The sequence below is a fragment of the Chinchilla lanigera genome, unplaced genomic scaffold (genome assembly GCF_000276665.1).
Source record: "Chinchilla lanigera isolate Chin_1 unplaced genomic scaffold, ChiLan1.0 scaffold00119, whole genome shotgun sequence".
Classification (NCBI taxonomy): domain Eukaryota; kingdom Metazoa; phylum Chordata; class Mammalia; order Rodentia; family Chinchillidae; genus Chinchilla; species Chinchilla lanigera.
In genome coordinates, this window is record NW_004955520.1 from 1,444,618 (window position 1) to 1,471,567 (window position 26,950).

Genomic DNA, 26,950 nt, shown 5'->3' on the forward strand with positions numbered 1-26,950 from the left:
AGGCGCTGGCGGACTGCCCGCCCGCCCGCCGCGCGGGTGAAAGATGCATCATGGAGCGCGCCCGCGCCGTGGACGCCGTGGAGACCGTGGAGACCGTGGGGACCGTGGACGCGCGTTCCCGGGGCCGCCGCCGGCCCCCCGGAGACCCCCGGCTGCAACCCTGTGGCTGCAGCTGGCGCTGTGCCTGGGCCCCGCGCAGCTCACAGTCGGTGAGTGACCCCCACCCCGCGCGCGACTGCGGGTGCCCAGCCAACCCCTTCTTCCTCCAGGACCTTGGGCGCCCAGAGCACTGACCAGGTCCAGCGCCACATTCTCCCTGCGTCCCAGCTTGGCCCCACTGTAGCTTCAACCCACCCCATTCGGGCCAAGTGAGGAGAGCAGTGGGTTCATGATGCTTGGACCCTTGCCCTGCCCAGGGTATGGAGACCAGGTTGCAGCCTCTGGATTAGCAGGAGCTGCAGGGGGCTCCCGCCCCAAGGAGCACGGGCAGATGGAAAGTGAACTTCTGTCTTTGGGAGGCGGCCGTGTCTGTGCCCCTCAGGTGGGCAGGTGCGTTCCTGGAGGGTGGCTCAGCTGGGCCAGGTCGGCTCAGGAGCCCTCAGGGCTGCTCTGTGAACCGGAAGTAGCTGGAATGGCATGGGTGCCTCCTGTCTCTGAAGGGGCCTTATCTGTCTACCCTGGCTCCTAGGGAGGGAGGGGGCTGCCTGTGGCCTGGCTGGACCGCAGGGCTTAGGGGCTCCCCCTCCCTGCTCCCTGTGGGTCATCGTCCCTGCCCAGTCCAGACCAGCAGTGTGGCCATGTTCAAAGGACAGAGTTGTGTTTCCAGAGCTGAGATACTGTTCATATGTAAATAAGTGAGTGTTAGTTGGAAAACAAGTATTGCTTGGTATAAATAAACCATCTTCGTGTTTGAAAATATTGCTGTTTCAGAGACTCTGAAAGTGAAGATGAAAAAAAATAAGTGAAAATTAGCAAAAGTGGGGGAGGTGAAAACCAAGTTGAGCCTTAACACACTGTAATCAATAACACCGCCGTTCCACTTGGACATGGGAAAGATCCAGAGTGTAAGAGCCTTTGTCATGCCAGTGTCCTGCGGGGAGAAAACGCTTCCTTGGGTGGGGACCCCCCCTTTTTTTTGTGCAAGGATTAGCCTTTTTGGTCTTTGTATTTTTTATAGAAATGTTTGTGAGGAGGCATCATGTTCATAGAGGGTAAGGCCGAAAGAGAGGCCAAATGCGTCTGTGTGGCCTGCCAGGTCTCTGGTCAGAGCCTTTGGCCTTCGCTGGACACCAGCGGTGCTTTGCAGGCCTGGGTCCCTGCCGGCCTGCTTCCCTGGCTTTTCTGTTCCCGCCTCCATTCTCTCTAAGCAGGTCCTTATGGTCTTCTGGCTTCCTGGTCTGTGTCCCCAGGTGGATGACAGATAACTAGGCTCATCTACCTGTGGCTGGAGCATATTGCTGGAGGTGTGGAGACTGAGGCCTTGAAGGCAGTTTGCCCACCCAGTCATCCTGTCTTCTTCCTCCCCTGCCTGAGAGGCCGCGAGCTGGGCAGAGAGATCCTGAGCCTTGGAAACCCTGGAGGGTGGGATAGGTCTGTGTGTGGGCTCCAGGCCCGGATCCCTTTCCTGGTGGGCTCCTCATGCTGCACAAAGGTCAGCACCAGCCGTGCCTTGCTGGGGGCTCCTTGGTGAGTGTGTGCCAGGGTACCCCCATTTCAGGGTGTTTAGGGAGCTCACGAAGCAGAGATTTCCTGTCTTAGGACAGAAACCTACGTGGAGGGTCTGGGATGGCAATACGAGAAAACTCTCTTTCCTCTGGCTGTGCTCCTAAAACACTAACGTGAGTCCGAATCACCCACAGTCCAGTTAGGAGGCAGATCCTGACTCTGCGGCTCTGGGCTGTGGAGGTGGGGCCCGATGTCCTGCATTTCTGATAAGCACTTGCTGCAGACCTGGACCGCATGTCGATCAGCAATGCTGTGTGAGACTAGGGCAGTCTTTAAAATAATGTGCTCTGACTCCAGACTTTGTGCAGTCGCCTTCAGTTACCCGGTGCAGGTGCCAGGAGGAAGTCTCACCCAGTGCGTCATCACTGGGGAAGACACAGAGAAGATCAGCCTCAGAGTGCTTCCTTTTTTTCCCCTCTAAAGAGTGCCTGCTTAACAGACAGTTACGAGATGTGTATTTTTGTTTTTGATGACTTTCCATGGAAAAGGAGCATTACCGTGGTAAGATGTAATCTCTTCAGTGGGAGGCAGATGCCTGTGTCCAATACAGGTGTCACAGAAGAGCTGAATGAGAGAGGGAGAAAGGAGAAAACCATCGGACAAGGAGGGGGAAGAGCTCCTTCAGAAGTGCTTTGTCCTGGAAAGCTGGAGACCTAGTTCGATCCTTGAGCCCCGGAGAGCTCTCCTGAGCCTGAGCAGGTGTGGGCTGACATCAGTGGCTGCTTCCATACTGGCTTGTAGGTTAGAAGGGCTCTAGATGAGGACCTTTAGCATCAAGTTCCCTGGGGACCCTCTTGCATGAGTTTGGGGGTGCAGGTCCCTGCTGTCCCCAGCATCTGTGTGGAACAGGCTGCAGGGCTTGGGTCCCCAGAGCCTGCTGGGGTCAGGGAAGGCCAGAGCGTCCCCTGGGTCTGACAGGAGGGAGCCACACATGTGCTGTGGAAATGCTCCTTCAGGGTGAATTCTTGTGTCATCAGGGCTGCTCTGCCACTCACAGGCTTTGGGGTCTGGGGCTTTGCATGACTCAGTTTCCTCCTCTGTAAAATGAAGATGACGATGTTTAGCTTAGGCGCAGGGGTGGCGAACCTATGGTACCACATGCCCCAGGGGGCTGTTTGTATCATTGAAAGCTCTAAAAGGTTTGCCATCACTGGCTTAGGCCTTGGGTGGGGACAGGAGCGGTGGGGCAGGCAGCTTGATGATGGGGCCTTGGCTTTATCCTCCTGTGTGCAGTGAGTACCCACCCTGGCACGCCAGTCGCCCCTCCCTTGTCCTCCATTCCTTGCCCACTGAGCAGGTTTCCCTTTAAAGCAATGCCACGATGTCCTCCATTTTCCCCCTCCCCGGCTCCCGTTGCTCTAGGGTGCAGCCTGCATCCTGGTATTCGCTCCCCCATGATAAGCACCCCAAAGGCAGGAGCCCAGACTTCCCCCTCTCTGCCCCAGGTGCCCAGTGAGCACCCGATGGGAACTCTCAGTTGCTATTGGTGAATGGGAGAGAAAGGTTCCCAAGTCAGCCTTTCAGATCCTGGAGCAGTTACGTCTTCATAGTAGTTGAGATCACAGCGGCTGGAGGGGTGGGGAGTGTGGAGAAGCAGGTGGCTCAGGCAGGTTGCCCTGGTGAGTGCAGGTGCAGAGGTGGTGAGTGGTGGGCGATGCCTGTAGGGGTCCAGCAGCCCAGGAGGACAGGTGGCCAGAGCCCTGTTCTGGCTCCTGGAAGTTGTGAGGACCCTGCGCGCCCATGGAAGGCTGAGGGGCCACTGAAGAGCTAGGTCAGCCTGGTCTTGAGCTGCAGTGGGCTGGTGCCTGCGGTGGGAGTGGATGTCTGCTGCCTACCAGCTGGTTGGTAGGTGCGCATCCCTGTAGTTTTATTGAGGAAATTTTCGGTCCATGGTAGAGAATGCTCCTTGTAAAGTAGAGCAGTGATAGGTCCAAATCCACAGTTCAAACCCTGCTTCACTTCGCCTGTAAACAAAGTCCAATGCCTGGAACTCTAAAGCGTGTTTTCTTGACAAAAGGCTGCTTTCATAGAAGCAGCATGGAGACTCCCTTCATCCGCAGGGTGAGCTCTGAGGCTCTGGGGGCAGGAGGAGGATTTCAGGCAATGGATAGCAAATCTGCATCTCAGAGGCTGAAGCGGCGAGGCGGAGGGAAAGCTGGTGCTCTGGCTCCTGAGGGTCATGAAGAGTGCAGGGGGCGCTTTCTCTGTGGGAGCACTCACAAAGAGTGATGGCAGCCCTGGCTGCGCCAGGCGAGGCTGGCAGACTTGCCCTGACAGGCTCTTCTGGGGGCGGGGCTCACCTGTATAGGACTGAGCTGCTTCAAGTTCACTTGGTCTTAAAGGTCGCACGGCCTTGGGCGAGCCATGAACTCTGTGCCTCAGTTTCTGCCATGTCTGTAACACGCTCTGATTCCAGGCTGGCAGCGGATACTCCCACCTGGGGTTTTGCTTTCTGTGCTTTAGTTACCCACCGAGGTCATCTGAACATATCACATGGAGAATTCCAGAAACAGTTGGCAAGCTCCAAATTGCAGCCCTGGCCGCAGGTTGGTGAAATAATGTACTGTCTTGCCTGGCTCCCCGTGCCTGAGATGTGACTCATAAGCTTCAATGAGAGAGGCGAAACTCACATAGCTTTTACCACAATTGTTGTTATAATTGTTCTATTTTATTATTAGTGGTGGCTGTTAATCTCTTACTGTGCCTAGCTAATAAATTAAACTTCATCATAGGGATGTAAGTATAGGAAAAACACAGCGAGGTCTGAGTGGGGTTTGGCCCTACCCAGGGGTGCGGGCATCCACTGGGGGTCTTGGGATGCATCCTCAGCATGGGGGGCGCCTTTTAGGAATAGCTGTCTTCTTCCCATGTATCCACTGGTCTGTCCTCTTTGGGCCCTGCTGTCTGCCTCAGGATATATAGAGGAGAGGCCTCAGCCCTTGCTCCTAGCAAAATGTACAAGTAAGGGGCATTTCCACTCAAAAGTGGAAATGCAAAACGACTGAGAATTATTTTTAACGTAGATTGTTAGTATCTGTATCAGTCAGCTTTCCTGTCACTAGGAGGACACACTTGACACCCGCAACTTAAGGAGGAGCCGTTCACTGTGGCTCGCAGGGCCTGGGAAGTCAGTCCAGGGTCAGCTGGCCCCAAGGCAGAAGCAACATGGCGGAGGATGTAGCTGGGAAACTGCTTACTGCGTGGCACCAGGAAGCAGAGAGCAGGGAGGAGCCTCGGATAAGAGTACACCAGTCCGGTCACAGCCGGGTGACCACCTCCAGCCAGGCCCCAGCTCCTAACGGGACACTCAGCTGTGAACGCGTCAGTGCTGGACTGAATCCACAGAGGGGCGCGTTGCCCCATGCTCCGACCACCTTCCAGAAGCCCCACCTCAGAGCACCTGCGGCTTGGGGGCATTTTAGATCTAACTGTAGCAGTATTACTTATTCTGATGAGGAAAGGGATTTTGCAGACTGCTTCTCTTTACCCTTGCCTTATTTTAAAAGCTCGTTTCGTTTTGATAATTGAAATAATATGCATAGCGACAATATGTCTATTAGGTCTTTGAGATCATTGCTTCTGAACTGAAAGAAAGAAAAAGGCAAAGGAAGGGAGGCTTCTCTCCTTCCCGCCCCTTCTCAGGTCCATGGGCTGGGATTGAACCCAGGGCCTGGACACACCAGGCTATTGCCTTACCTCTGAGCTGCGCCCCCAGCCTGAGATTGGGCTGTCTAATTTATTTACCAACACAGACAAACCCACGGCAGCATCGAGGACAGATGCACAACTTGTGTATTCTCAGACACATTCAGCCCCTGCTGGCCACAGAAGACTGGGAGAGACGCGACAGAAGTGAGAGCTGGCCGACATGGGAGGATTGGTAGAGGTTTCCACGTCACGTGATACCAGTCGTGGACAGGGAGTGGGTGTGGAGCCTGTGCCCACTCTGCTCCCTACCCTTCCCAGAAGTTAGCATACGGCTCACAGTGTCCATGCAAACCTGATTCTACCTGTGTTTGCTTCATAGAAGAGGAGTCTGAGGCTGGAGGGCCTGAGCCGTCACTCAGAGTGGAGAACCTGTCCCATGACTCGTACCCATCCAGTGGGGCTGGAGTGAGTGACACACGGCCGGTCTGGGCCCTGCTGGTGACGTCACACTCTCGTGGTGCCCTCTGACTCTCCGTGCTCTCTGTGCTCCGTGTGGCTGCTTCCCAGGCATGGCACTTTTCTGTAATAGGTGCTTGGAGTGAGATGAGGGGTTTAATGCCTACTACCCCCTTCCATCTTCCTAACCTTGTGGGATGAGAGCTTTTATCTGTCTGTCTGTCTGTCTCTCTAGAGATGTCCTCAGCGCAGCTCCGCAGTGGTCAGGCACAGTGAGATTAGGAGCCCGGCCTGTGGGCTGACTGTCCACTTTCCTCTTTGTCCTTAGGCCAGCCTTTAAGTAAACCATGTTTTCTGCGTGTGGTGGACACGACCGCCTAATTAGCTGGTAGCATACCTGAAAAGGTGAAAAGAAAATCCCTACCAGGCTAAGTTTGAGAGTCAGAAGCGATTGTCCCGGGGCTGCTTTTGCTCAGGCCGCTGTCCCGCGAGTTGTGAGCTTAAGGTGTGGGGACCTAGGGGAGAGTTTGGTCCTGTGTTTCTTCCTCTTAGTGACAAAAAAGGCGGTGATAATTGAAGAGGAGAAATTACCCTCTCTAAAAGAAAAACCAGTGGAAATAATTCAGTGAGGTGCTCAGAAACTGGAATTAAGAGTGCATTTTCAAACAGCTTAATTGGAGTTGGTGTATTGTAATTGGTGTATTAATCTTAGACAAGGTAAACAGCAATTTCAGAGGAGTCAAACAAAAATAATTCTTGACATTGTCTGGAAACAGCAGCAAATGTGGGTGCCGTGTGGGGGGCAGCCTCTGTGTGCTGTGCCGTGGGGAAGGGCCGTGGGCACGTGGCCTGGCCGGAACACGTGCAGGAACATGTCCCGTGTCTGGGTGTGCATGGGAGCACATCCTGTGTCTGTTGGCACACCACGGCATGTCCCATGCCCGTCTGCACACTGCAGTGTGTCCCTGAGTGCAGGGCTGGGCCTGGGTTTTGGACGTAAGGAGTTGCAGAACCTGGTCAGCTGCGTCTGTGATCTTTTCATTGCTGTCCCCATAGACGCAGCTTGCGGGGGTGGTGAGCAGGACCGGCGTCCTTGGAAATGAAGGTCCCACCTGGCCACCTCTGTTTCTGCTGGACATTGGTGGCTCTCTCTCCTGGAGGTACAGCGTGGAAGGAACAGAGCGTGGAAGGCTGTTCCTACGCTGTTTAGTCTATTCTGAGAGTAACAGGTAGAGAAAGGCCTTGTTTCAGAGCTGGCTGCAGCTGTGAGACAGCTGTGGTTGCCCTGCTCTGGAAGTGGGAAGTCCCGCCCTCCAGCCGCTCCGTGTCAGTGTGCCCATGCGCTCTTCTGACCTGGCTGGACTCAGGTCAAGACTCTCAGTATGCACAAGTTTAAGCACCCAAACTCAGAAGATCCTGACTTTTTCCATGAGGTAAAAAACAGGATTTGCTTGTTTTATAGAAATTCAATAGGCTTCCAGGGTTAATCTGTGAGAGGCTCTCAGCTGTCCCTTCACAAGGCTTCTGCTAACTCTCTAGGCCCTTAGTTAGAATCTAATCCAAGGACGCGTTCAAGGCAGCAGTGTTGGGGGAATCTGCACATCTAATTTATTGGACGGTGGCCAGGGAGGGCAGCTTGTGTTCATGCTGTACTCAGACAGAACGAGGCAGTCTCTGAAGCCTTGAGTTTAGAACAGTAGTTTTTTTTTCTTTTCCTTTTTTTCTTCTTATTTTAAAGAGTAAAAGAAGGACAACGTAGCAATAGGGGGATTCACTGTATTACAGACAAAGTGGTAGGACATTATCAATGGTTGTTATTTTACCTATTGGTATCTTCAAGATAGTTTCTCAGAAAAACAAATAGACAAATAATAGTGAGTTACAGGCAAAAATGGCAGGAAATTATCAATGGTTGTACTATACCCTGGTTTCTCCAAAGTGGTCTCTAGGGAAAACAAATAGAGCTATACATGAGTGATCAATCAGATAATCATTGACTATTCTCAATGGTTGTTGTTGAAAACACATAGTAACAAACATACATCCATTTACAAAATAGCAAAGAACTATTCAAACATACCAGAGTTATGGACAGATTGGTAGGAAATCATCAATGGCTGCTGCAATACATGTTGGCATCCTCAAAGTGGTTTCTCAGGAAAACAAAGATATGCAAGAAAAATCCAACAAGTAGTTACAGCCCAAGGGTTGTGAAAAATAGCAGTGACTCCCCTCATCAGTGACTCCCCTCAGTGAGGTGTGACAGCTGGAAGGCCAGGACTGAAAAGAAGGACCGAGAGACCAGCACCAGTGTCCAGCAACAGGCCGTCCAGTTTTTCCTCTATTCTCATGATTTCATGGGGCTCCTCCTTCTCCATGAAGATGGTTCTACAGAATCTGAATACTGGGCACCCATGAAGTCTCAGTGCAGACCTCTCCGGAGCTCCACTCGCTCCTCTCCGCGGCCTGCACAGTTAGAGGAAGAACGGCCTCCAGGGCGTCTCCCGGGGTGTTGCGCAAGGTCCTCCTGGTCTCCAGCTCCCGAACGGCTCTCGTGTCCCCAGTCAGCTCGACCTCTGCGCCGTCGGGCGTGGGTGCCCTCGTGTTCTCCGAGTCCCTGTTCATCAGCTGCTCCTCCGCTGACTGTGGACCTTTCTGGCTGTCAAGGGCAGGGCCAAGAGCGACCCACTGTGTGGCATGTTTTCCCAGAGGTTTCTCCATGTCAGGATGGTTCATGCACATCTCCAGGTGGGCCTGTTGTGTCGGTGCTTCTCTGTGGCATGGCAGTTCTCGACTTCGCAGCATCGGCCGGCCCAAGGGCTATCGCGCGTCTCTGTGCCACTTCCCCGGTGCCTGCTGCCTGCCTTTCCGGGCGCCATCTGCGTGTCCGCCGGGGCGGGGCCGGAACAGTAGTTTTGACTGGCGCTGTGGCTTCCAAAGTCTTGCCTGGAGTCTTCCCCTCTGGGCTGTGTGGGGGAGCAGGGTTTCCCACTGTGGTCGTGTAATGTGCCATGGGTGTGCTTGGCTCATGCTGACTGGGTGGATGTGTTCTGCAGCGGGAGAGGCACGGGGCCTGTGGATGGCGGTAGGCCCCAGCTCCTCCTGCTGTTGCCTAGGCCCGGCTGCAGCCACCTCGTTTTGCTGAAAGGAGAATCTCCCCTGGACCGGCTCCCCTCTCTGGTTGTCCCAAGAGTCAGGTGTGTGGGCAGGGGAAGCATCGAGAATCTTCGAGACTTGCAGCAGCAAGGCTACCTGGAGCTTGCCATGCTCCGAGGGGATGTTACACAGTGGACTCACAGGCCAGGGTGGGACACGTAGGTCGGCCTTCAGTGGGTAGCCTGGCCTTGGCCCAGGGGCCAGTGGAGCTGACCACCAGGCTGCACACAGTGAGTCTGGTTGAATTTTGTCATGGAGCAGGGGAGCTTTCCAAAGAAGAGGCATCTGCACCGAGTCATGAGTGGTAAAGTCACTTTCAGGCAGAAGAAGAGTCAGAGGATGGTTTAGGGGTGATAGCGCTGGAGACCTGGGTTGGGGAGGAGCAGGTGCTGAGCACAGGAGCAGCTTGGGTGCCTCAGACAGGATGGAAGGCTGGCGAGTGCAGCGAGGAGACTGGCAGGGCTGGGGCCCACGCGCCTGCTCGTCTCCCAGCAGGAGCTGCGCGCCGGTGGGGTGGAGTGAGCCTGCCCTCGGTCTCAGGGCCGGTGTTCTCTGTGTGGAGAGAATCTTCTGCAATGGGAGGAGGAGCAGCAGGAGACTTCTGCCTGTTGCCGCGTGTCCTCTGCGCATCTGTGAGACCGGGTGCAGCTGCGGTGGGAGACAGCTCTGCCCACCATGCACCTGTCCTCTGGATCCACAGGAGACCCCACGCTGGTCCGGGGACAGGCCGAGGGCTCTGTGCAGGGAGAAGTGGGGGGGCAGGGGTGAGAACTGTGGAGCCAGGCAGCTGGCGGGTGGGGGCGGGGAGGAAGAGCCGGCTGCAGAGCCTGTGGCTGCCGCTAGGGAAGCTGAGGGTGCCAGGGCGGCCGAGACCTGGAGCTGAGAGTGTGCATGTCCTCGAGGAGGGCCCGGCTGTCCTGCTGCTCAGAGCGGGGACAGGTGTGCAGTGGGAGGGAAGGAGGGATTGACGCAAAATGCCCTTGCTGGTGCGGGCTGTCCTGCTGCCTGTGATGTGGAGGAGGCGCATTGTCGTGTTGCCGATAGGTTGATGTGTGGTGGCCTGTGAGCTGGACAGAGGCGGCAGGCTGTGGCAGGGCGCAGCGTCCGCGGAGACCACAGGCTTAGCTGCGCATGTCGGGGCGCTTCCCCGTCTCCACTGGGAGGTCGGAGCCATGTTCTGCAGGGCCACTTGGTGGCACGGGCGGCTCTGGGTGGCCTTGTGTGCTGAGGACAGTGCGGGAGGGGACTCCCTGTGCCGGTGCCCAGTGCTGCCCTTCCTTGCATCCCTCTGTGGCTGTTCCCGCATGGCAGGTCACCCTGAGAGGTGAGACTGTCAGGTGCGCCCCCTCCATCCCCCTGCCCGACCAGCTCCGTCCCCTTGGGAACACAGCCCAGCCGCCGTGCGCCTCCTTTCTCCCCCACCCCGTGCGCCTCGGCATGGTGTTTGAGGGATGGCGAGAGCCGCGGCCCTATCTGCAGAAGCCGCTCCGCACTGCGCCTGGCCGAAGGGTGGAGCGACGCCCTGCCCAGCCCAAGAGCCCCGTGGAAGCTCATCCATGTGGACCCGAGGTCGGGCCGCGATGGCTCCTCCACCGGGCAGCTCCGTTCCGCGCAGCACACGGGTGGGGTGAGCAGCCCCACTACCCAAGGCCAAAGCAGACCACAGCCGGGGTTTTGGCGAAAGGAAAGAGCTGAGTTAGAGGCCCAGGGCAAGGCGGTCAGGAGTGAAAGACAGTCACAGCCCACACCTTACCCTTAGAGGCAGGGAGTCCGTAGGAGAGGCGGGGGAGGCTGCCGGTCCCCGGGGGCGAGGGGTGTGGAGGGCTCCTTTGCAGGGTGTGGGCGGGCATCGTGCCTCTCCGTGGCCACAGGTCTCTTCTGGGGATTCTGAGCGTTTGCCATCAGGAGGTCGTTACCCGGTGAACTGCACACGCCTGTTCTTGTTACCGTCTGTGCGTCTGCGATGTGTCAGGGTCGCGTTCCTCCTGGGGAGCCAGTGACACACAAGACACATGACCGCACCCCGGTCCTCCTCCTCCTCCCGCATCTGAAGGTCCCCTCTGTCTCCAGAGCCTGCCTCCGTTTCCTACCGCGTCTCCTCTGCTTTGCTCTTTAAATTACTCATACTTTAGATTTCTCGTATTAGAGAGACCATGCACAATTTAACCTTGTGCGCCTGATTTATTTCACTTAGCACTGTGGTCTCAAGATCCCTCTATTTTTCTACAAATGACTCCAGTTTACCCTTCTTTACAGCAGCGTGGCAATCTGTCTGCCATGTAAATACTGTCCTTTCTTTACCCTGTTGATGGGTACAGGCTGCTTCCAAGACTCAGCTGTTGTGAGTTGTGGGCTGTGAACACAGGTGTGTGTGGGTCACTATGTGCTGACCACCACGTTGTCCATCTCCAGGGGCAGAGATTTGCTGGGCTTTGGGGGCCCAGAGGGTGACAGGGCACCCAGGGCAGAGGCCGCACCCTGCGCTCAGATCTTCACAGCCTCGAAGCTCTCTGTGCCTCAGTTTCCTTACAGCAGATCTGGAGTTCATGAGGTTTTCAGGGAGCAGTGCAGTGGAAAGAGACCGGGGTGTGGGGCTTTGGGGCAGGAGACTTGGCAGCCCTCGGAAGCAGAGGGTCAGGGTCTCAGGCGGTCTGGCTTGGGAGCTGCTGGTGGTTTCACAAACCTGTGACAGTTTCCAGGGTGGGTCCCATGCGCCCTGCTGTGAAGCCAGCCTCCCTGAGTCACTGCACTGCTGGTGACGTGACGGGCTCCTTCCAGGGTGGCAGCAGCCGCATCCCTGCAGGTGGCCTAAGTCCATCTCTCCCTCAAGCAGGAGAAATACACGTGGAGAAGGAGGAGGGAGAACAGCGGAGTTGCAGAGGAGAGGGACCGATGGAGGGAAGCAGCGATGTTCTGTCTGTCTGTCCCTGAGCTCCAGCCCTGCACTGGGGTGGGCGGCGGTACCCTGGAGCCATCCAGATGGGTGCGGGGAAGCAGGCCGCCCACCGCCCGGCACAGCCGTCCTCCTGCGGCAACAACAGCTGGGCGGGGCTGGACAGGCCGGTGGTGGTCAGGCTGCCTGGGGTGAGGCTGAACCTGCAGGTCCTCGTGGCCCGCAGCAGCCCTGGAGGGTCTCTCTTGTAGTGAGCAGGCTGCCCGGTGGCATGACCAGGCGGCCGTGCATTCCTACTGTGTCCGAGGGAAGCCACTGCAGCTCCTGCAGTGAGGAGAGGAAGCCAGAGCCTGCGAGGTCTTTCCGCTTGTAAAAAGGCTGTGTTCCTGCACGTGTATGTACATGTGCGTATGTGTGGTGTATCGGTCTGTAATTGGTTGGTGGAATATTTTGGAGAACATGGGAAACGAAATTAAGAAGGTGAAAGTCAGGCCATCCCTGCTGAGCATGTGACGTAACATGTGATGTTACACATATTTGCTGTGAAGTGGCAGATACGTGTTATTTTGTATCTGCTTTTGTTACTTAACAACACCCTGGAGTGTTGCACGGTCATCTGTGCTGCGCTGCCTCGCGCCTGCCCTGTGATGTGTTCAGTCCCCTGCCACGAGCAGTGCGGAGTAGGCAGTGTGTCCAGCAGGGGCACGGAAGGCTCAGCACAGAGCTCAGCGCAGATCGCTGCCGTGGGAGCCCAGGCTGAACGGCGCCTGGGGTCAGGGGCTCCTCTGGAAAGAGAGACGGCGGCCTGGTCCGGGTGAGGGCGAAGCCGAAGGGCTTCCCTGGGAGTCGCTGGATTTCAACTCCGGAGGGCGCAGCCTGTGCTAAGGCCCTGTGTCTGCAGATGCCACAGAACATTGCTGAGCTGCACGGAGAGCCAAGTGGGTGCTTGTGCCTCTGGGTCTTCACTGGCCGTGTGCAGCCCTCGCCCTCAGGTGTTCGTTGGTTTAGGTCTGTCAGTCTTCCTGAGGAGGTTTTACCTCTTTATTCTTTGGTAAAATCTCTTCATGTGTGCCCCCTGCCTAATGCTGCTGTGGTTGTCCTTACAGGGGGCACTTGTCCTGTGTTGCATTTATGATAGTTTCAGCTGGTTCTTTCCCCGTGGTCTCTGCCCTTCGGAGCCGCCCGTCCAGGGTTTCTTGCCCACCTGAGGGTATTTGGCGTCCACCACATTCCCGGTGTTTCATGTGTGCTACGCGAGCCTTTGGTCAGTCCGGACACCGCTGTGTGGTGGGGAGACGCAGCTGTTGCCGCTGCTGCCCTGGGCCCTTGTTCAGCCATTTCCCGAGAGCCTGACCCCCTTCGGTGGTGAAGCATCGCCTCTGACAGGCGGTCGCCTGGTGGCGTCAGGGGCTGTTCCGGCCCTTGGTCGTCACCTCACGTTGGTGTCTCCTGGGCTTTCCATCCCGTTTTGCTGCTGCCGCCTCTCAGCCCTGACAGAGCAGAGCCGCCCATTTTCCCCCTTCCCAGATGTGCCCGACCCGGCAGGTCATTCCTCCAGATGAATTTTAGCATCTTTTAGTTAACTTTGTAGATCAGTTTCGGGACAGGTGATGTCTGTTCGATACTAGTATCCTCAGAAAAAACAGCAAACCTCTCCGTGACTTTCAGCCTCCTTCTGGGTTGGGGCAGAAAGGACGTTTTCCCAGCCGCTGCTGCCGCTCTGAGGGCTCTGCTGCTTCATCTAGAAACATCGCCGCCCAGAGGCAGGAGCGAGAGGAAAGCCAGGCGCGGAGGACGCTGCGGCCTTGGTCCCTCTGCAGCATCCACCGGGCCGACCTTGGCTGTGACCGGGAGAGTGCCAGAGGCCAGGTGCTCGATTCTGGCACCTTCTCCAGCTTTGCCTGTCACCCATCACGTCACCGGCGGTGGTGTGCCTGGCAGCTGGGCGGCACAAAGCCCTGGGAGGTGGGGACACTGGGATGGGACAGGTGGCCAGAGGCCGGGGGGGGGGGGTCTGTGCAGGGAACTGGTTTCCACCAGGCGCTCTGAACAGTCTCCTACGCCCTCACCGGTGGGTAACTGAGGAGATTTAGGGTCCCAGGGGTGTCACTGCACGTGGGGTCCTACTCTGGGGGCGGGGAGTGTTGTTGATTTCCACGCTGTGTCTATGCGTATTGGAAACAAGGCCCAGCCTATAACACAGCTTTCGTCCGCAGTCTCCTCCCTGGGGCGCTCTGCGGGGGAACTTGGGGGAGCAGTGGAGGCACAAAGGGGCGTGGGACCCCTCCGCAGCTCTGCACATGGGGCGGCTCTGGAGGCACAGCCCGGCTGGCAGAAGCAGAGCCGCCTGCTGTTTTCAAGCCATCCGCCCGCTCGCTAGGCTGGCGGCTGCGCAGCTGCTGACTCACGGTCCAGCTCTCTGATCGCACCCAAGGCCTGCCACGTCCAGACAGGCATCTGGCTGTGCGTTTCGGGCTCCTGAGCGGGAGGCAGGTGCAGTGACAAGCACGCCCCGATGGGAGTCCAGGTGGACCCCATGTTGCCACGGTGCTCGTTACCTTTGGACTTCATCAGAAATTTACAGCAGCAGCAACAGAAACAAAAACCCTTCCCCAAAGAACGCCAGATCGTCAGAGTTCTGCTTCGGATGGCGAGGTGCTTCAGGACTTTGCATATCAAACGCGGTGTTTGGCAGTGAAAGTGCTTTCGTTCCGGGTCCTGAGTGGGTAGCATCCACACGCAAGGGCTTTGGGAGGACATGTGCCCTGTGAGGGGCTGGTGTGTGGGGTCAAATGTGTCCTCTTCCGCCAGCTGGCTTTGCCTGGCCTGTGTTAATTTCTGAAATGGTGGAGGTAGAAGGAATGTTCCTGGGGGCCTGGCCGCCTCTGGTGCTGCTCCCAGGGCTGCTGGCTGTGCACTGGCCGGAGCTCCCCACTGACCCAGTGGTCTGCTGAGAAGGCCACGGCCACGCCCTGCGCAGCAGGAAGGAGGCAGACCTGCACAGGTGGCGTCAGAAGTGGGGTGGATGCCCTGCAGGGAGCACCCGCCTCCCCCGCCTCCTCCTCCCTGTTCCTGTCTGCAGCTGTGGGTGCTGCCACCCGGGGCTGACGCCCTGGGCACAGCGGCCCCTCCTCGCTCCTCAGAATGCTCCTGCCCCCCCTCTAACCCATTCTGAGGAGCATCCCCCCACGTGCAGTGGTTGCCTCTGCCTCTGTCCCTGCAAGCAGGTTCGTGTCCATGGGACGGTCACTGTGTCCAGCGGGGCCAAGGCGGCCGCTGTGCTGCACTTCTGGTCCAGCACAGAAACCTGAAGCTTTGCGCTGGCCTGCGTGGATCCGTCCTGGATAGCTGTGCTACTTCCATTCACCTTTTAAAGACATGAGAAACGTTCAGGCATTTCCCACGTATCGAAGGACCTCGCAGGTGGCCTCAGCCACGGCCTCCGAGGCTCCTGAAGGCGTGTGGTGCCGTGGCCTCGTTTCCTTACTCTAGACTGCCCTTGTTTTTGCCTCTGTGCTCAGGACAGTTGTCCTTCCCCTTGGAGACGGTGGCAGGTGCCCGTGGGCAACGCGGGTGTCAGGGAGAGTATTTCGATTTCTTGCACCCAGCCACAGGCCAAGCATTTGGTGTCCCCCAGCTGGCTCATCTGTGTCCTTGGCCCGGTGTGGCGGGCTCCTGTGACCGCCTGGCAGTCCAGTACCTGGGACCTGATCGGTGCCCCTGACACCTCAAATCCCCACGGTCTGTAGGCCCCGACGTGTCCTTCACCCACGCATGCGTCTGTGGTCTCCACCACTGCGCCCTCCGTGGTGGCAGCTGGAGACGGCTCGGGCCGGGTGGCGGCTCAACATTGAGGACTCACGAGGAGTGCGTTCTGGAAATGAGCTGCCTGTGTCTGGGGCAGGGGCTGGAGTGGGAGACGGGGGCAGCGGCGGCCTCTCCAGCATCCTGGTGTCCGGCTGCTCCTGGCCGCGCACAGCTGACTGCAGAGACGGGCAGCGACCGCCTCATCACACGTCACCAGGGACCCTCTGAACCCCCAGTGCAGACACCCGCAGGCACAGGGGAGGTGGCACCAGCAGTGGCCCTGGAGTCAGGAGGACTGGGTCCCATGTGCACTGGAGACATTGTTGGTGTGGGTGCATCGGTCCCTTAAAACAAGTCAGACAAAAGCTCTGTGTGACAGTCACCGAGATGCGACCACGGGCACGGTGCAGCCTCACGCAGGCCCATCGCTAACTGAGACACAGGCGGGCGTTCCGAAGCACAGGGAGTGTGGCCTGGGTGGACATTTAACGTTGGAGAGGACCGTTCCCCACCCTGCTCATGGCCCCCCGCATGGTGCTGGTTGCACCGATGGAAGTGTAGCTCAGCTCTCAGATGTCAGCACCCGTGTTGCTTTCTCAGTGTGGGGAAGGACGGGTGTGACCTTTCTCCGTTTCCTTCCTCCCGCTCTCAGGGTCCCTGTCTGCCACTTTCTGTTTAAGTCAGCAGCGGTCACTTCCATCCGGCTCTGTGAGTCCTGGTCACTGCTGAGACAGACAGAGGGCATCCGAGCACAGGTGTCCCTCTCCCTGTGGCCGGGCGTGGAGTCCAGGGCCTCAGGCCGGTGCGGCGCCCCAGCCCCAAGTCGTCGTTCATACCATTTCCATGTGGACAGACGCGGCCAGTCGTCCATTCAGTCCTCTTTTTTCCACAAAAGACATTCACCGTCCTGCTGTCTGCTCACCGTCCCTGGCTTTTCTCTCCATTTGCAGCCCTGTTAACTTGATAACTAACTGCTCCCTTGTTGGTTTCCTGATTTCTGAACCCATGTTCCTGCTTCCTTGGATTACACCCTGGTTTTGATGGAGCACATCCTTTAGTAGCTTCTTGAGTCAGGAGGTAGGAGGCAGATATTTTGAGTTTTGACTGTTTGAATGTTTTCTTCGCCCTGCTGTCATACTTAGCTTGGTGAAACATAACATTTTAGGTTAAAAATAACTTCCTTAGGGTTTTATATCAATTGCTTTTTTTTGGTACTGGGAATTAAACTCAGAACCTTGCGCTTGCCAGGCAGGCACTTAGGCCACTGAGCTCTATCCCTGGCCGTTCTTTGGAGTTTGAGGGGATTGCTGTGCAGACATCCAGCTTTGGCATCCTGATGAGTCTGCTGTCCCTGGGACCCCTAGTGTTTCCCTTGGGCCTGGTTTCTTGCTTTCCGGCCCCTCCCCAAAGCTTAGGACCTTCTCTTTATCTCTGGTTCTCTGAAATCTCGCAGTGGTCCACATGGTATGGGGTCTTGCATGCTTTATTTGTGGGGATTTTTCTTGCATTGCTTCTTTGATTATTTCCTCCTCTTCATTTTCTGTCTTCCTTCCTGATTTTCTGTAAGTAAGACACTGGAACTCTTAGGTTGATCCTTAAATGGTCTTAGGTTTTTTTCTCCAATTTCCTATGTCTTTGACTTTTTTGTTCTCTTTTTAGAGATCTCCTTCCTTAACTTTACTTCCAGGTTTATTGTTGAAATTTAAGAACACTTTCTCTTGCTTCTTACTATAGCAGACAAGAGTGTATTATATTTTCCATCTCTGAGGATGTCATTTGTGGAATTTTTCTGCATAATCTTGTATTTCTTCATGCTCTGCCTTTTAAATTGGGGCTTCCCTGCCTGCTTGTACTTCTGTCTGGGACCAGGAGGGAAGCTGTGTACAGTGGTTCTGTCTGGGACCAGGAGGGAAAGTCCCACTCGGGCTTGAACTGTGATTCCTGACATCACTGGGAATCAGTCAGCTTCTGTGCAACATTTCTCTGGTGCAGGTGGTGTAGGGTGGTCCCTAACTGTCCCTAATGGGCATTTTCTCCAAACCCAGGCTTCTGGAGGGTCGGTCTGTCTCTCCCTGCTGGGGTGGGTGTTCCCTGGAGGCTGGCCAGGGAGAGAGGAGCAGGTCCATCACTTATGCTCATGTCAGCCACGCTGCACCCCCAGAGCCTGCACTCCCGCCCCAGCCCTGGGCCTCAGTCGGGAGGCCCCAGCCCTTCCCGCTCGGCTCACTGCTTCCTGTGTCATTGCTTCTCCCATTTTCAATGTGGTTGTGGTTTGTGTCCTTTCTTAATCCTTCCTCTCTGGGCCTGCAGAGTTTGGGAGAGGAGAAGAGCAATCCAGAGTCCAGTCTGCCGCACTCAGCAGGAAGCCCTCAGTGTACCTCCGTTTGTTTTGGCATACTGTTTTGGTTGAGTGCAGTGCACCCCGGCCCTGGTCCTCAGTGTCTACCCCATTGGATCCTCACACAGGCCCTCCCAGGAGGCGCTGATAACCAGCTTAGCAGGTAGAAGCTGGCGGGAGGTTTGCTGACTCGTCCTCAGCCCTGCTGGGAGCAAGGCACGTTTGCGTCTCCGTGCTGGGGAGGCTGGAGTCGGTGGCTGTGAAGGACTGAGGACACTGCTCTTCTCCTGGGCTGGGCCGGACCGGAAGAAGAGGCCTGAGGATGCTGAGTGCACAGGAGTCGTGGAGCCGGGACCGCAATATGGACAGAGTGGCCACGGTGGGCAGTCGGGCAGTGTCCTCTCCTGCGCCCAAGCATGCAGCCACAGGTGGGCCTTGGGCTGGAAGAGACTGTGAGACGCTCCTCAGGCGGCCCACCCTCCTCAGGGCTCACCTAGGCAGACTGCACCCCAGAGCAGGAGGAGGGGACTCATCTCTCGGGACCACTCCCCACAGCCCGGGCTGCATAGTGACTCACAGCCACGGTCAGGCCCTGTTGCAGTGCCCGGGCCGTGCGTGCTTGTGTGCCTGTGTGCGTGCATGCATGTGTGTGTGTGTGTTAAGGTCTCACATCCAAATTACAGCCTTCGCAGTAACTGAGGACCTGCTGTGTAAGTGGACAGAGCCTGAGAAACTTTGTGTGTCCGTGTGCAGTGAAGGAGGAGGCTGGTGCCGGGCGATGCTCAGGCCCGGAAATCGCTGCAGGCGCCAGCGGCAGCGGACAGCAGTTTTTACAGGAGAGCTCGCCGAAGCCAGTGATCCCTTGACGCTTGTTGGTATTCAGGTGCCGTGTCTGAGTTCAGAGACGCCACTTGTATTTTCCGTAGACTTGTGTGTGAATGTGTAGAACAAGTTGCTTGCAGGTGGCCTCACCTTGCATGCTATGGCCTCGTGCGGCGTCCTCACCCACTGTCCTGCCTGCCGTTCACCTGGCCGCTGGCACGCGCCTCGAGGCCTGGAACACTGAAGGCGAGGAGAGGGTTTGGAGCCCGTGCCACACAGTTGGCTGCCTGTGGCGCGGCCCTCTGCATGGGTTCCGGGGAGCCTCTCGGGCAGCCCGGGTCTGCATGGCGAGGGGCCGGCTGCCCATGGGGACTGGTTAAGGACCTGTATGCAGCCCCACCCACCAGTAGTAGGTAGTTATCACTCCTTGGTGTTTCCAGGACCACTGGGAGTTTCAGCACTGCCCCTGGGTGGGCTGTGGGGTGATTTCTCAGGAAGGGTAGAAGAGCGCCCACACCGGGCTGGGGTGCAGGCTCTGGGGCTCCTTGGCCTGGGCCCTGGGTGGGGAGCAGGTGGTTTGGGTCAGATGGGGTCTTCCTAGCCTGTGCAAAGGGGCATGCAAGGTCACAGGCTGAGGCCGCGGTGTCAGGAGCGCTGCAGTGTGACCTCAGCCCCAGTGCTGCTTCCTGCTGTGCCTTGTGGGTGCCTCGGGGGCCCCTGAGGTAGGGTTCCCCCAGCACGCGCAGGTGCAGGCTTAGCCGTGCTTTGCCGGAAGTGGCAGCTGCTTTGGCACACGAGCCGTCACAGCCAGCGTGGAAGGGAGCAGCAGTGCAGAGAGGAAGCCTGTGTTTGGGACTCGGGTTTCTCTGTGATTCTGGCACATGAAGGCAACGTGTACCCTCCGAGGTGCCACCAAGCCAGCCTGTGTCGCCGCCATTGCTGCCCTTTGGGAGGCTGGCATTCGTCACTGTGGTGAGCAGTTAGAGCCGCAGCTGTGGCCTTGGGGGCATGGCCCAGGCAGGGTTATCGGAGCAAAGAGGTCCCGCCTCTGGGCAGCCATCCCGCTGTCCCTGCCGAAGGGCTCCCCCAGCCCCGGGAACAGAACCAAGACTAAGAGCTGCAGTCCTGGAGTCTGCAGTCTGCTGACTCGAGTTTGTCTCCCCTGTACTTGAACTCCCAGCTCCTGTTGCCTGAGGTGCTGACTGCACGTCAGCCGCTTGAGGCAGGGACAAGCAGTTTTATTTGTATTAACGCCAGGAGAGAGAGAGTTAAAAGCAGTAACTAAGACAAATGGTGTTATTATTGGCAGATACTCCTTTTGCTGTCGACTAACCTGTTTCATTCCTCTTAGTGTGGACTTCATTTTCTCGTTTGTTGTTTCCTGCGTCTCCTTGGCTAATGCTTACAATTTGATGAAAATAGGCAGTGAGGGTCTTCGGAAAAAACAAAGACACCTCTGCAGAACCTGGGAGGCATGCTGAGCGGGTGAGGGATGGGAGGCCTGGGGAGTTTTCTGAACAGAAAACTTCTATTTCTTAGCCATGAAGTGAGAACGGCCGTGTGTGGATTGTGGTTTCATCAGAAATGCAGCCCTTCAAGTCGCACCCTTTTATAGCTTTCCCTTGCTGCCGGGCCAGTGTGCTTCTAATTTATTTGCGCAGTGGAGAAATGGCAAAACCTCCCAGCTGAGAACGTGCTCGGAATCAAATGAGTGTGATAATGAGGATGAGTGTGAGCTGCTTTTCCACAGAAACGAGAGTGAACTGCAGTGGTGTGCATGAAGGAAGACAGTGCCCCTCATCCCCCCCCCCCCGTTATCCCATCTTCCCATCCCTCCTTCCCTCCGCCCATCCATCCTCCCATCCATCCATCCCTCCCTCACTCCATCCATCCACCTGTCCATCCATCCATCCATCCACCCATCTGTCCCTCCATCCATCCCTCCTTCCCTCCCCATCCATCCTCCCCTCCATCCCTCCCTCCCTCCACCCATCTGTCCATCCATCCATCCCTCCATCCTTCCATTCATTATCCACTCCTCGCTTACCCATCTCACCCTCCCTCCACCCATATATCATCCATCCCTCCTCCCCTCCCTCATTCCTCCACCCACCCATCTGTCCATCCATCCCTCCCTCCTTCCCTCCCCATCCATCCTCCCATCCACCTCTCCCTCCCTCCATCCATCCATCTGTCCATCCATCCATCCCTCCTTCCCTCCCCATCCATCCACCCATCCACCCATCTGTCCATCCATCCATCCCTCCCCCCCTCCCTCATTCCCTCCATCCATCCATCTGTCCACCCATCCATCATCCACCCCTCCCTCTACCCACCCATCTTTCTCCATCCCTCCTTCCCTCCCTCCCTCTGTCCATTCATCCCTCCATCCCTCCATCCTTCCCTCCACCCATCCATCTATCTGCTCATTTGTCCATCCCTCATCCCTCCGTCCATCCTGCTGTCCACACATCCTTTCCTCTCTCCCTTCACCAAACAAACTTTCCCTTCTCCATTCACCAAACCAACTTTCATGGAGCTCCGCCCTGGGAAAAGTGTGGGTAGCTCCATCGGGAGTGTGTGCCCCTGGAGCTTAGCATAAGAGGACACACACCCCAGTAGGGGAGGCACCAGGGGGCTGGGAGAGGGAGAGGCACGGCTTGGGGCAGGGCAGGTGCAGGGATGGCATTTCAAGGCAGCTGTGGGGGTGTGAGCCTGAATTCTGGGTCAGAGCCAACAACCCATGGTTGTGTCCTCACTCCCTGGACCCAGAGAGGACACCCTGGGCAGTGAGTCACTGATGGTCCCCAGGCTTTGCCTGGCGGGGGTGTTAGCCTCCTCCGAGTGTGAGTACAGACCCAGACCTTAAACTGCCTTTCTTGCTCTTCGCAGCTGCTGCTGGGCCCAGTTAAGGTGCAGCCTCCTGGGATCTGGGGCAGTAGGGTGGCGCCAGGGCTGCGCATGGGCACTTGGGGATGCTGGACCACTCAGAGCCCCCCTGGCATGGCAGCCTGGGCAGGCCCTGCTGCCCTGCAGGAGGAGCTGGGGCTGTCGGCTGGGGCCCCAGGGAGTCACTCAGCACCTCAGAGCCCCCAGCTCCTTACGCTGAAGCTGAGGGCGGGGCCCACAGGACGGACGCAGCAGACGCAGGAGTGTGCGGCGCTGAGGTCACCCGCGGGTGCGTGACATGGGGTTGTGATGTCCAGGAGCAGAGTGAAAATGCCAGTTACCCCAACGCACACTCCAGAGCTCAGCCATTGCTGAGAGCGGCGTCACGGCGCAGCGCTCTGTCCTTGGCATCCTGGGCACGCAGGGAGAGGGTGCCCGGGGGGTGCAGGGACTGCGGGCCGGCCAGAGCCTGTGCTCTATGCCGTGCTCTTCCCCGGGACCGGCATCCACTGGAGCCTCGCTGAGGGACATGCGCAGAGCTGAGACTGCGGCCCTGAGCAGAAGCGCTGTGTGCAGGTGCTGCACATTCGGAATCTCAGAGGCCTGGACAGTGCCCTGTGCAAGTCCATTCGGCGGCACTGGCCGTGTCCTGGGCATGGCGGCTCTGCCACACTGCCAGCTGTGGCCCGGGGCCCATCTGCTTCCCACGTGAGGAAGTCCGGGGCTGGCGTGGGGCTGTGCATGGAGTGAGCGGGACCCTGGGCCGTGATCCGCACACCCTCAGCCTCACGGCCAGGCCACACAGTCCGGTCTGGTCTGGTGTGAGCCGCACCACGAGGAAGGCCCTGCTCCTGTCTCCCAGGGTGGACGAGTGCGGTCTGGGACCTGAGGATCCGGGGGAGGAACTCTGGGAGGGGTTCTGAGCTCCTTTCTCAGGACTTCCTGTCAGCGCTCTGTGTGTCCCCAGGCTGGGGCGGGTGGGTCCATGTGTTAGGGGCGTCCTGCCCCGCACCCCCTGCCCTCCGCCCTAGAGTCTGCTTTTCTGAGTGTTCTTCATGGCTACGTTCAGACAGATGCTGCTGCTACTGGGGAACTTCTATTCTTAAATGTGCTTTTACTTATTTGCTTGTTTTGTTAAAGGGGCCTTGTTCTCTGTCGCTCCGTGTGACAGGGTGGCCCTTGTCCTGCCTGGTGGCCTAGGTCTCCTCACACTGACACACACCCTGGTTCCTCCCCTGCAGGAGAAACCTGGGCAGCCGGGGCTGATCTCTGCTGCAGGTGGAGGGGTCATAGGCACACACAGGAGTGGCCACCCAGGGCCCTTGGCCAGGCGGGAGGTGAGGCCTCGCTGGCTGCTTCTCCCTGGCAGTGCCCAGGGCCTTAAGATGGAGTCACGTCCATTTGGAGGAGCTCTGAGCCTGCCGGAGCTGGGATCCTTCCAGGTCCTCTGGACCCGCATCCTGGAGAGAGGCGACTTCTCCAAAGAGGATAGGCCAAGTGCCACTGTGCCATGGTCCCTGTGTCTGAGGGGGGATGGCGGCCCTGTGGAAATTTGTTCTTCCCTCGCCAAGCGCCAACCCTCTGCGATGCATCTCGGGAACCGCGTCGGGGGAGCCCGGGAGGAGTGTGGCACCCTGGTCCTCCTGCGAGGTCTCTGCCGGCACTGAGTGGGTGCCCGCCCAGGAGCCGCGAGCCCTGCAGTGTGGCCCCCTCACATCCACACGTCTTTATTTTCCCTTTCTCCTCGCAGCCTCTGGTCGCCGTCCCTGCTGCCTGTGCGCCTGGGCTCGATTTCCCCCCTGAGCACTTGCTGCCTGCTGCTGGTTGGAGGCGGGGTCGGGTCATGGGGGGACAGGCAGGGACGTCCACACTGCCCTTGAGGGAGTGAGCAGTGCCCTCTGCTCGAAGCCCTCTTGTGGCAGTGGCGAGAGGCCCCTCGGGCGCCTGGGCTGATCTGCGAGCTCGGGCAGCAGACTCGCAGGCCCGGCTCTCTGCCTGGCCGCCTCTGCCTCTGAGAGAGCCCCTGCCCTCTCTCCCTGAACTGCATCTGCGCTGGGACACCCCAAGTCCTCAGGCAGCGAGGGCTGTGCTGGCCTCGGGCTCTTCTCCTCAGCCTTTTGGTCCTGGGGCCCTCAGGGTCCTCAGCCAGTGTGATCCTTGGTCCTGAGGTCACATCTTGGCCCTGACCGGGGGTGCAGGTCCATCGCCCATCACTGTGCCCGAATGCCTGGGGCTGGGCACCTTCTGAGAAGAGCCTTATTTAGCACATAGTTTCGGTGAGTGAAAGTCCTTGACTCTTGGTGGCTCATGGCAGATGGCTTCATGGTGGCAGCATTCACAGGAGGGAAGTCAGACCCCCAGAGGCCAGAGCAAGACACGGGGCCCTTGGTCCCTTCAAGGCCACAATGCCAGTGTCCTCGTGACCTCCTGTAGGTGCCACCTCTTAAAGCTGCCACCGAGGCCAGCCACCCTCACATGGTTCTCACGGGACAAATCATACCTGACCACACTGGCCTGCAGTGGCTGTGGACCCCATCCCGGATCTGTGCAGCAGGCTGCAGCTCTGTCTCCACCGCCTCCCCTCCCACGTTGTCCGCTGGAGTCCCCTCTGCAGAGGCCCAGAGCCCGTGCCCGTCAGAGCCCCTGCACCACCCGCTGTGTGTGCCTCATGTTGGTGCCAGACTTGTGCCCGGTGGCCGCCTGCGCCAGAGCCCAGAGCCTGGGGAGCAGCGGCCTCAGCCTCCAGCCCCTCCCTCACCTCTCTCCTCCTCCCTCCTCGGGGATCAGCCCGAGAGATGGGTGGGGCGGGCGCTGCGGATCGGCACCTCCAGGAAGGCCCAGCTGAGATGATGCGAAGGCTGCAGGGAACGTGATTAGAAGGGAATGAAAAAGACATCAGTTTAATATTTTCAAAATACCATTCCAGTCGCACACACATAAATAAAACATGCTCTCTGCCCACGAAAAGCCTGTGCTAGTCAAGGAGGTCGATTCATGGCCAGTAATTTCAAGATGATTTGGTTAGCGCACAGCTCCGGTGGCAGTCCTGGGCACCTGCCTCACGCGCATTGCGCACACGCATCGCACACACGAGCAGCACCCCACCCTCTCGTCTCCCGCAGGGGCGTCAGCCACCTCTTCCTGTCTTGGGTCCCAGTCGTCTGCGGCAGATGTAGCCAGCGCGAGGAGCCTGTCGGCTGGCAGGATGTCCTAAATTCATTAACCCAGAAGGCAAGGCCTGAGGTCTCTGCCATGGCCCAAGCTTCTGGCTTGACCTGAGTTGTAAACAGAGCACGAACGCTCGGGAACTCACGCTCTGGAGGAAGGTTTTCAGTGGAAGTTAAGAGGCCAGTGAACATACGTGAGAAACGCAATTATCTTTTATTTGCATCAGCCTCTGCTGAGGTCCAGCATTTTCCTTTACTCTCAGGGTGAGAAGTGGCAGAGCGACCTTTGTGGGGCCCGTGACCCTGTGACCCACCGCCTTCACGGGTGTGTTCATGTCACTGGGGTTGTCAGCGATTCTCCTCTGCAGTGTATCGATTCGCTGCTTTGCAATCGGGACTCGGAGAAGCATCGGTGCGTGGCATCAGCACCCTGCTGACGAGCGGGCACAAGCATCGCTGTGCCGCAGGTCTGTTCGTCTGCGGCCTTCCGGTACTGTGTTCATCACGTCAGTTTCCTTTACCAGCCTGTGTGTCTGTCTCCCGCATTTGGTAGCACTGCTTGGGGAAGGGTCCACGGTGCCAGCCACTTGCCAGAGACGCTCGTGGAGCAGGGTGTGGCCCCGCAGACACACGTGCATCCCACAGCAGTGACACGCACAGGGCATCGGGGCCACAGACAGACCACTCGCACCCCGACAGCCGCCAGACCCCTGCAGAAGAGAGGCGGACCCTCGGAGGTGGTGAGGGTGGCTGGCAGGCACTGATCATCCCTGTGTGCCAGCTGGGGCCTCGGTGGTTTGCAGGCGAGGTCTCCTTTAACCCCCCTCATGGCTGCGTTCACGGGTGACACAGAGGCCAAGCCGGGGCCTCTCGGCCACACAGCTAGAGGTCAGCCGACGCTGGCTGCAGCAGGCAACCGCGTTCTCAGCCTCCTTGGCCGAACAGGAAGCAGTGCTCAGGGCCAGCTCAGCATCCGGCAGGCCTGCGGCTGCCCCTCCCTGACCATATGTGCTCTCTGTCTCGAGGAGGGCAGGTCTGGCAGGGTGGCACCACGGCCCAGCCGCAGGGAAAAGGCCCCGGGGGACACCGGGACCCTTTCAGGCCACATCGGGCGGTAGGGCAGTGTCTGGGAACGTGGAAGAGATGCAGGGCACCTTCACAGGACAGGCCCTCCTCCCAGCTCTGGCGTGGGTGCATTTCATCTTGGAGGGTGGCGCTCGCAGGCCTCTGCAGCTGTGCTATTGGAGCCTCGCTTTCGGCTCCGCCACCCTTTCCTCTGCACCTGGGAGATGTCCGTCAGGAGGCGATGCCCAGTCTGCCCGTATCCAGCCAGCTGTCCATGGGAGCTCTGTGTGGGGACCCAGGGAGCACGGCTGCTCCCTGCGCAGTCTTGCTGTCCCCGCTGAGTGCAGTTTGGCACAGGCACAGACTTCTGGAGGACCAGCTACCCCGCCGTCCCCTGAGGACATCGTGCAGGACAGAGCAGGGCACAGAGGCCCCTATCCCTTTCAGGTGTGCGATGTTCACTGGGGACACAGAGAGGTGAAAATAGCTTGTCCTGTGTCTGCAGACAGTTTTCTAAAGGACTGAAGGGAACTCCTGGGCGAAGTCATGTCAGCACTGCCTCCTGGAGGAGAAGGGACAGAGGGAGGCCGTGGTCCAAGTGTTGGTTCGTCCTTGGATCTCACCAAGCCCAGGGGGGGCACACCTGGCTCCGGGTGGTCCCAGGAGAACAGTGACTCACCCAGCGGGGACCCTGTGTGGAAGGAGGCAGAGCTGGACAGGACTGAGACCCGCTGTGTCAGCCCTGGCCTCCCCTGTGCCCCTGCCAACAGCTGTGGGCAGGAGGAGCCGGGCGCGTCCAGCGGGGGCCGTGTCGTGTGCAGTGTGATTTGATAGCAGGAGCTGTGCGTCAAAGCCCAGCTGAAGGGACTGCTCAGGAAAAAGTCACTGTCAGGAGGAGCAGCTCGTCCCATCTCCAGCACAGGGCCCAGGGTCCGGTGTGCTCTGGGGTCCCCAGTCCTTGGGGACGGGGGTTCGGAGGGGGCA

General features: G+C 58.1%; 1 protein-coding gene across 4 annotated transcripts in view; it reads left to right on the forward strand.

Moving 5' to 3' along the window:
* The window catches only part of Susd4 (sushi domain containing 4), a gene marked incomplete at its 5' end in the record, with an annotated part of 78,597 nt that continues 51,647 nt past the window's right edge, over window positions 1–26,950 (forward strand). For all 4 annotated transcript variants that reach the window (XM_005409236.2, XM_005409237.2, XM_005409238.2 and 1 more), the window contains 1 exon segment: window positions 1–209. In XM_005409236.2, coding sequence (XP_005409293.1) covers window positions 44–209 — 166 coding nt within the window.